The sequence below is a fragment of the Morone saxatilis genome, unplaced genomic scaffold (assembly GCF_004916995.1).
Source record: "Morone saxatilis isolate NCDOM2014 unplaced genomic scaffold, NCSU_SB_2.0 Contig0, whole genome shotgun sequence".
NCBI classification, from domain to species: Eukaryota; Metazoa; Chordata; class Actinopteri; family Moronidae; genus Morone; species Morone saxatilis.
In genome coordinates this window covers 19,054,273-19,064,470 of record NW_023339650.1, presented here as the reverse complement: position 1 = coordinate 19,064,470, position 10,198 = coordinate 19,054,273, and the positions used below count along the sequence as shown (strand labels likewise).

The following is a 10,198-nucleotide window of genomic DNA, read 5'->3' as shown; positions in this document are numbered from 1 at the left end:
GGTCCCTCCTATATGCTTAAAACTGGAGGGTGAGTCAAGGGGGTTGTAATATGCAACTACACCACTAGATGGCACTATTTTAAAGCAGTGGTTGCCTACCTGTGCGTCAGTTAGGACAAAACCATCTCTGCTAAATAAAATGTGTCTATGCTTTTTGTTAGCAATTTAATAACATTAAAACACACAAACAAAGGTGTTTTTGTTGCTACAATCAGCTATTGATGAAATATAATGAATTTATGTGTGTTAATTTAGTGAGACGTATTTAAAATAGATACTAAGCTTTGAACCGACTGGGATTCTGCTTTAAAAAATTTTTTTACAGAAAAACATGAACATTTTTCCAAGATGACAAAATCCAATAAAGACTCTCATACAGACGGGTTTATTTAACCCCTACAGATGCACTGTATCGCTGTGGTCTGACAAAATAAAGAAGGCTGGGAAACAAACAGTCATGCTGGGATTGACTGGATTGGCAGCTCGATAAGAACACTATCACAGGGACAACAACCAGTGCTGTAGCCATATCCCAATCCAACTCTAATTTGACAAACACTTCATATCAGCCCGCTCTCAACTCTTCCATCACTTTCCTTCCAGTCCCCTTGCTGTTTTTCTATTTGTAGAAAGTGACATTCATCGCAAGGGTCCCGGATACCTAATACGCTGTGTGCCAAGTCCAATTTGTCAGATGCAGTTTGTGTTATCATGCTTCACTTTTCTTTTTTGTCAAACAGGGGAAAAAAAGCATTGGAGTTCCTCTCTCGGGATGCAGGAAACAACCAAACAAATTGGTCATTGCGGGCAAGATGAGAAGTAGCAGGGATTGAAAGACCAATGGGGGGGATTTATTTATTTATTTAGTCTCCTCTTTCTAATCTACTGCCTTTGACAACTGTAGTTAACACCTTCTGGAATCACTTCCCACCTAAGCCCCCCCCCACCGCTTCATTTCAATTCACATGTAGGCTCCAATACGAAGGTGTCTGTCAACGCCATTAATAATAAAATGTGCAAAGCAGGCAGGAGTGAGACAAATCGTACAGGATCAAAAACACTCTGAAGTGCAGAATAAAAATGTCTTCCCCCGCCTTGAATAATTTTAACTTGGTATAAGGAAGCAGAACATGTACTTGTGCTCCTCTGTCATGTTGCTGTCATCTTTACCTGGAGAGTACTTGCCATCCCTGCAGTGTCTCCTATATATTTCTAGTGTCTGAGGATGCTTCAGCACTGTATCTCTGTTGTTTTATTCTGGGAGTGGGAGGGATGCTTTGATGCTGCTTTTGATTTTTGGCTCATTTGTTCGTATGTGGCTCCAAGAAATAGCTGTTACTAAAATGGTACCAATTGAAAGAGATCTATAAATAATATTTTATTAAATTAAGTGTCAGATTTGGTAGCCATCTCTTGTTAGTCTCAACAAGAGTAACAGTCTCAAGTATCAAAGCATGTCTGGTGTTTCTTTAGAAATTATGTTTTACTTCTTGTTTGGAATAAAGAAAAGAAGAATTGTTAGCATTAGTAGCACTGCTGCCGGGTGCCGAAAAAACAAATAACTGTTGAAATACTCCAGAATTATCTTATTTTACAGAACAAATTAACCTAATCTTTGCCAAAATGTTGTATCCTGACTGTGACACATGGTTTGTTACACAGAAACATTTGGGAGGTCGTTGTTGGAAACAGTTTGGAAAGTCTCAGCGGGTGAGTGGATGAACAATCTGTCCATCAACGAACTGTATAACATAGTCAAACTCTTACTGAAGCCAGTTGAGAGAAGATCGAAAACATCTTTCCCCCATAGTTGCCAGTACTTCCTCAAAGGACACATAGATTCATACATTCTTGTGTGATTTTGTGATCCAGCTACCTTGCAAAGTTAAAAAGTTTGTGCCTTGGCTCACAATACACTCATTGATTCACCCGATTGATTCAAATACAGGACACAATGAAAGCAGAACCTGAGGCCCAGAAAATGTTTTCTGTCAATGTCATAGCATTGTATACTGCATGCTGGCTCAGTCATAACATTATTCTCCATTGCATGGCTGTCATTATCCATATCTCCTTCAGGACTTCCTGTTTTCACAAACCTATCCCGCTCACGCAGGTGTATGGTGTTTGGCTGATTAGACTCCTGACTGCAGCCAACTTTTCTGCTAATCGATAAAGCTGCTGCTCGGTTTCCATCCAAATGTGGTGTAAATTTTAGCAGTGATTGACAAAAGAAAATACCAACTCATGTGGGTGTCCATCCACTACTGTTAGAAAAATATTAGGAGTTGGTTCTTAAAATAAACAGCTGGTGGCGCTATCGCTCCAGTCAGGGGCCATTAAACCATTTCAAGAGAAGATGGTGCAACAAGATGAACCTTTCTAACCTCAGGTGGAGGAAAACAATGAAGAAAGCTTTATGGAAATATGGAATATTCTGTAAAAGTCTCCTCGCTCTACACAGATCTGATATTTCTGTCTGCTGCATTCTTATGAAATATGTTCAACACATGTACTGCATTGAGTGAGGGGAATTAGCTTTTTCTCTACAATCAAAAAGGTATTTTTAATTACCACTTACTTAATAACTGGTTAGCATAAACCCAAGTTTTTAAGTTGATTAGGCTACTTAACTTGTTCCAACTAGTTTTCTCCAGGTTATTTATGTGAACACAACTCATCAAAATAATGTTTGCAACTTAAATCTAAAAATCAATTTGAAGTTGTATCTTGCAACCATACATTAATTGAAGTGGTGACAATTAGGTCAGCTGAATTACTTTTTAGAGTGTTTTTTGTCTCTCCAGCGGATGTTTAAGTCACATGCTTAATGTATGCCATGATTTATTTGATACGCCTGTTTAATTGCCAAATTGAAATTGCCCATAAAAACAGGATGAAAACGCACCTAATAATAAGCCAGTGATATTTATTATTTAATATTTGTATGCCTTTATTCACTACAGGGAGCTGAAGCAGAGACAGGAAAGAGAGGAGAGAGAAGGGATGACATGTAACGAAGGAGTGGAATTGAACCCGAGCCACCGCTGTAAAGACTCAGCTTTAGTACGCTATGTGGCACACGCTCTACCAGGTTTGGTACATGATTTTGAATGAGCTTTTTCTAGTTTATGGGGAATAAACCAGCAGTTCTATTAGCACAAAGATCTAATAGAAAAAAAAACATCAAAAAAAGGGAAAACAAATTAGCAGATTATTGTTTCAAAGCAATATACCCTAGCGTCTGCAGCTAAGTTACTATAAACCTCTGAGACGCTGATGATGTACTGCTCTCCATTCTCGCAGCAAAGACCCTGACGGCTGAAAGCTCATGTTCTGCTGCAGCTTAACGAGATAAAGCGGAAATAACCCATCGCTGCACTCATGAGCTGGGCTGAGAGGAGGACGAGGAGGGAAAGACAAAGGAGGAGAGGAGAAAGAAACAAGTGAGGGAGACAGGGAATGGAAGACATAAAAAGGGAATTTGTGTAAGAGATAGATGCAAGCGTTGGACGGAAGGAGGAAGGATAGAAAAAGTCAGACAACATAGGAGTTGAACTGCAGGGAGAATGAAAGAGGTAGAGAGACAGAAAGAGAGAGATAAGAAGAGGATCAGAGTGAGAAAGCCCAGCAGCGATTTGGGTCTGTATATATGTTTCGCTCTCTAACTCCACATGTCAAATGGGTTGGACCTGCTCTTCTCTCCCAGGGCCTTGAGTTTGCCTTTCTTTCCGCCCCTCAATTTCCAGCCAAGCAGAGTGTGTTTTTCCACTTCGCATTAGGGGATGATTCACTGGGTCTGCTGCGGTTTACCCTCAGCAGGATTAGAGCTGGAAGGCTTCTTATTATCTTCTACCGTTTGAGCTCCTTCGTCTGTTAGAAAGAGCAGTGGAGCTTAAGACAAATTACCCCCTCAGTGCCTTTCGGATGGCACAGCTTCGGCCTGGAAATAGCCCTGGGAGAGGCTGGCAACGGGGCAAACAGGGCGGAAGAGGAGAAAGAGGTTTGTGATGGAGGCGTCTGTGCGAGTGTGAGGGGTTGGAGGGGTTGTTAGGGTTTAATTTATGCAGCGGGATGGGGCAAAGTGTAGGAAAGGGCACTGAGTAGGAAAAAAAAAACTGGAGGAACTCTCTATGCTGACAAATGCTCTTGACAAGAGATTTATGGTGAGGAGTGATGAGGATAAGGTCACCGTGAGCGCAGATCCTTCTTGTTTTTGAGGAGGAGTCGACTGACGGAGCGCATGAAAAGTTTGGTAACCTAGAGAATAACATTCACAGAATAATAAAACTCTAAGACCGTCTTGCAAAAATAAGGTTCTTTCCCACAAAGACTCTTTAGTGGATCAACAGCAAAACAAACGTGATGATTTGTCTTTATCTTTGCAGCTTATTTCTTCATGAACTGAAATCATTGAAGTTTTTAAAGGAAAAAAAAGAAGATATTGGGCTCTGAGAAACTGTTATGGACTTTTTTATATCTATTTTCTGGCAATATTTAGTCAGGTCAAGGTTGGACAAAAGAAAGGAGATGACACACACGTTCTCAACAAAAACTGAGAAGGAGGAAATCACAGGGAAAGTGTGGAGACGTCTTATGCAGTATTCAGGCCAGGTAAGCTGAATCTCCTTGATGAACCAACTCATCCAGGCTCCTGCATGGAGAGGCTGAGGAGTCCTTTCCAAATGACAATTAAAAAGGAATAGTTTCAGAAAATATTCTTATTTGCTTTCTTTCTTAGAAGCGTGATCTTGGTCCCCGAGTGTCCACTGCTCATAGGATGGCTCATATGTAGAGGACACATTTGGCTTCCGTGTATAAATGCTGAAAATGACAATGAAGGCTAAAAGCTGAAAGGCGGCAGCCCAGTTCTATTGAATCTGTATGTTGAAGTCTTGCTTATTAAAGCAAGCTTAGCTTTTAGTAGCTACTGTTAGCACTACAACAAGTGATATTGTGAACCATTAAAGTTCTGGAAACATAGCAAATTACATTACATTTACATTTATGGTCTTGAATCATCTTGCAAATACTGAATATAGTAGAATTTAAAGCTCTATAAAGCCATTTTTGTCCACAAGAGAGCTGTTACAGCTGTTTATTTGATAATCATGAGCCAGCCAGAATAATAAAAATAAAAGAGAAGCCTCCCAGACCGGACCAGATGGGGCTGTAGGATCTGGGCTTTCCCCCGCTACAATAAACCAACCTTAAATGCACTAAACCGAACAAATGGAAATAAAGCAACAAAAAGAGGACGAAGAGACAAAACAAACTGTCAACGACAACGATTGCTGCTCAGAGCTGAGTAAGCCACCCTTCCTGCTCCTTCTTTATTAGTTCTCCCTCTAAATGAGCAGATCAGCTACACCTGAGGCTGAAAACAGGAAAACGTGAGGTAACGTCTTATGCACCTCATGACCAGCGGGGGAGGAAGCGTGTAACAAGGGCAGAAAGACAACAGAAACTTTCCAACAGAGCCAATCTCCACACTCGAGGAAATGAGACCATCCTGTAGTGCAATAATAATGATGAGTGATGCGATAAGGTGAGAGGTTAAAAAGTGTCATACTGATGAGGACACTGCGATATGATGCAAGATGGAGAAACATAAAGATCTGTGAAGCCTTCGTGGACCGCTGAATGTTAAAACAAAGAGAGACAAATTAGAGGAAAGTCCCCGCTGTGTAATTGATGTGTTCTGCTCAGCATGCGGAGGATATGAATGCATTTATATGAGAATTTAAATCCTGGGAATATTATAGGCTCATCTTCTGTGCAATTTCACCGCTGAATGCCACCCAGCAGGTGTTTTCAGAGTTATTTCTTTGTTATTTGTTTTGACAATGGAAATGGAAATTCATACCAGTGGAAAATATTGTACCTGGGTAGATTATCACTTTGATTCTCTTTTCTTTTTTCTGTCCACTTCTTAATTTTCTTTACCGTTTCTTTTCTTCTTCCCTTTGACTTTCCCATCCTTCACTGGAATCACTTTGATTGACGTCGGCAATTAAGTACAGACTCTTGTTTATAAGTAATTAATTCCCATTGGCAAACGTTCCCTTCACCCATGTAAATGTTACAGTGAAAGCAATCAGATGGAACGATTTAGTGCTGCCGAGGCTCAGGTACAGCAGGCAGTGTGGGGGATGAGGTTTTTAATCAATGCTAAGCATTATCGCTCCAAAACAAAATAAGTCGAGTAAATTAAGTACTTTGAGGGAAACTGTAATGAAAAGTGAATCAACTGCAATAACACTTTGGAGGACAATTCAGCATATGATTGCAAATTTAAATAGCTACTTTATCTTTTGAAGGACTTCTATTTTTGTCACGCTTCAGGGCGCATTGCATAATGCTCCTCGCCGCCAAAAAAAAAGCAGTTTATTATTCCAAGCCACTGAAATTTTTTGCCAGCAAAATGTACAATAGGGTTTAAGGACAAGAAGAGAAGCAACATTATTTTTTCGTTTTTATTACCAAGAATACAAAAAATATCTACATTCACATACCACTTAATGTAGCATGACTGACCACATAGATTTCAAGTAAACTTCACCCAATCAAATTATCAAAATGTACCTTCACTTCCCGCGCAGTTTGTAAAATCCTTTTTAGTCTTTTGGTGTTTTGATGTTTTTTCTTTTTACCTTTTCATCCAAAACGTCTTTTTTTGTCCTTTTTACATTTGGCACTTGATGCAGATTATCAATGTCTCTGAAGTCCACAGGATTGGAGGGTTAAGCCACGTGTGTGTGGTGGCAGAAAAGAAACGCAGTATCTCTAACAGGACAGATCAAGCCTCATTGCCGTCGGACTCTGGTTGGCACGGTGGTGGATCCGAAATGAAAGGCGATTCGGTTGTGTGCTCATCCAAGTACGAGCTACAACTTTAAGTAACATTTGACCGTCCTGCAGGGATATATCCAGTTCCATCAAAAGATCTTCAAAAATGGCTTCCCTTAAATCCTTATGAATGCATAACTGCTTTATGTTTTTGGGAAAAAGTTACAATACAAATAGCTCAAAAATGATACAAAAACAATAATACAATAAACATATCAACCTGGAAAACCCACACGGGATTACACATAGCCATCTCCTGTGCATGTCATGTGACATTTAGAGATGCGTGGAAAAACTTTTTATCACACAGACTGGAAACAAGGGCAGTTACATCATGTATGTTACAACATATATGTGATCTTTTAAAGATTTCCTCACATAGCGGCAGTTTAAGTACAGTGTTGGTTTGTACCCAAATAAGTTATCAAAAAATATAAATACAGCACATGGAACAAAGAAATAAATTAAGACCTGCCACAGATGAAACAGAAAAGAACACATCCCCGATTGCAGCAATGACTTTTCGCTTTCATTTTACCCCCTCAGTGTTGTTGGGTCGTATAAAAGCACAAACTCAGAACGGTGGATCAGCATTTCAGAGTTTGTCTCCTGTGCCGCTGTTAGTAAGGTAGTCCCCTCTCTCTCGTTTTCATCTCTCGCATAAATCGCTCAACACTTTGAACCAAAGGGGCTCTGCCTGTGGCTGGGTCAGGCGGGGGAGTTAACATGTGCTTTGAAGCCGTTCCTTTGCAGGCCTTGCGCGGCTGCCAATCCAAGCCCGTCTCTGAAGCCCGTCTCTGGGGGAGATTTAAAACCAGCTCACACTGCTGCTGCTGCGAGCATCTCAGGCCTTCAAGGCTGTGGAGAATCGAGGCTTCGGCAGGAATTCAAGTGCTAACAGTCATGGATGTGAACATGAGCACATCCAGGCTTTATTGTGTATTTCCTCGCACATTTTTAGTCTTTTTGTGTCACTTCTCTGATGTTTTTGTCTCTCTTTATCTTTTTGTCGGCGTAACTCATCTCAGATTAAAAAGGCAATGGTTCTGGTGTTCTACCACATTGGAGGACTGTTTGTCTCCAGCACGCCGTACATCTCGGCGAGTTTTTTAAAGCGAGGTCCCCAGTCGTTCAGATAGTCGTACTCGTGGTCCGTATTGGACGTACCCGACTGGAGCGAGCTGAGCGACTCAGCGACTGAGCCTTCCCCCTCATAGGCGTAGGTCTGCAGGGAGTCGTAAGGTGGGGCGCACGGGTCTACGTCAGCCTCCAGGAGCTTCGCCAGCACATATCCATGAACGTTACTGTCCCCACTGCCGCCGCCCATGACACACGCCTGAGGGACGTAACGTGACAGGCTCTCGATCTCCGGCAGCATATCCTGTCTCATCTTGCCCAGGTGGTGGTGCGCCTCACGTGGGTTCCACATGGCGGCGATGTCGAAGGCTTCGGTGTCTTCCTCACCGCCACCTTCGTCGTCGTAGCGGACGATGTTCTCGTGGACGTTCTCCTCCTCGTCGCACAGGTAGGGCTTCTTGCGGTGGGTGCGCAGGGAAAGCATGAGCAGAATCATCACTGGTCAAAGGAAGAGATAAGAAACAGTCAGAAGAGGCAGGAGAACTTTATGGATGTCAAGCTACAGTTGGTTCTTTTGATGAGATTTGCAGAATTTTTGCAAAGAAGATACAGATACATGATGTTTCTTTTTTCTAATAGTTTAATTTATCAAGCAAAAATAAACATTTTCTCTGTTTCATATAACAGCAAATTAAATATGGGGTTTGGACTGTTGGACCAGCAATAAATCACTTTCATAAGCATTTATCACAATTTTTATAGATTAAACAGCTTATTAACTAAAAACTAAAGTACAGTTTGCTGTGTCCCTAGTGTGAACAACAATAAAAGACAGAAGTTTTGTGTCAAAATCTGTGGATGCAATAGAGTCTAGAAATCATTTTCCTGGTCAGACCACATTTCAAACTTTTGTAGTAGAATGTAAGCACCGACCTAGGGCAAGCCTCGGGGCAGCAGTAGGCCTTGATTAAAATCACTGCAGCACTTTATTTACACCCTGACCTTTCGGCGAAAGCGAGTGTGCTGCTTTTATTCGTGATTTCTCCTCCAGTGTAAAATAATCAACCTTGAAGCAGAATATAAACATAAAATGTGCTGCTTAGGCCAAACTAATGAATATGAATGTTATCAAGATTAAAACATTTTATCACCTCAGAAGGGACTTTCTGCTGCACACACTTGTTTACCACATTAGAACAAGATGGAAGTATCACTTTTGTTTGTGTTGAAGCAGAAATCAGTAAAATTGATAAACTGCTTTGCTCAACATTTAAGAGTAGAAACTCTTAAAGGCGAAAGCACAGGAGCATTATCATATCATCGGCGTAGGATTAAATAAGGGTTTCTTTTTGCATCCTGGCAAAATGTTCATTACCAACTGCCCTATAGCATCACACTTTCTTTCCCCCTAGAGGCTGATATGGACCCACTTTATCTCTCCCTGCAGACCTGTAAATGTGAGCAGGAGGGCTCAGCTGGTTGACTCACTCTGCTCCACCGACAGGCAGCAATACATTTTGTTTAAAACATCTTCGCTTGCTTTGAGTATGAGCTCATTGTTTTGAATAGACATAATGATTCTGATTTCAAAGGAGGGATTTTGTTACAAAAAGCTATTTATCCATTGAAGCTGAAGGGATATTCAGTGATATTTGTCAGCGGCGGACTCAGGCTGTCTGAGGGGCAGGGGTGGGAAAAATGAAAAGGGCACCAGTGAGCAGAAAGTTGTGATGCATTAATGATGACCCTTAGTCAAGGTTAGGATTCGCACCCAAGAGAACTTTAAGTGATAACGCAGTTAAAGGTCAATAATCTGCCAAAAATATGACACTTTCATATTAGAAGATATTCTTATTATTAATATCAGTTAAATGTTAGTAATAAGTAAGTACCCAGTGGATTAGTGTTTTACTAATATATATTTATGGATTAATATTACTGCTGCATTAATGTGAATGTTGCATTTTACTGCTGTAGATGTTAAAGGTTGAGCTCAATTGAACAATTGTATACACTTTATATACTAAAGCAATGCAAGATCATCATATGTTTGTAGTGTGACTGCCCTTTGAGAACGTATCTCTAAAAAGTTCGATGAGCTCAGAAAAACTGCCCTGTTTTCAGCTTTGTGACGATGTATTTTCCAGCTAATCCAAGAGGGTTTTTAAATAGTTTATTTATCTGAAGAAGTAGGAGAACTTCCTTAACCGATAAAGGAACATCTTTCAGTTTATCAGAAACTTTTAAAATAACCAAATTTGGAAATACATGG

At 40.7% G+C, this 10,198-nt stretch overlaps 1 protein-coding gene across 1 annotated transcript in view; it reads right to left on the bottom strand.

Moving 5' to 3' along the window:
* Positions 1 to 6,512: 6,512 nt before the first annotated feature.
* The window catches only part of LOC118332820 (cadherin-20-like), a 74,117-nt gene continuing 70,431 nt past the window's right edge, over positions 6,513 to 10,198 (bottom strand). The window contains exon 12 of the mRNA XM_035668643.1: positions 6,513 to 8,424. Coding sequence (XP_035524536.1) covers positions 7,904 to 8,424 — 521 coding nt within the window. The 3' untranslated portion in view covers positions 6,513 to 7,903. The remainder of the gene's footprint in view (positions 8,425 to 10,198) is intronic.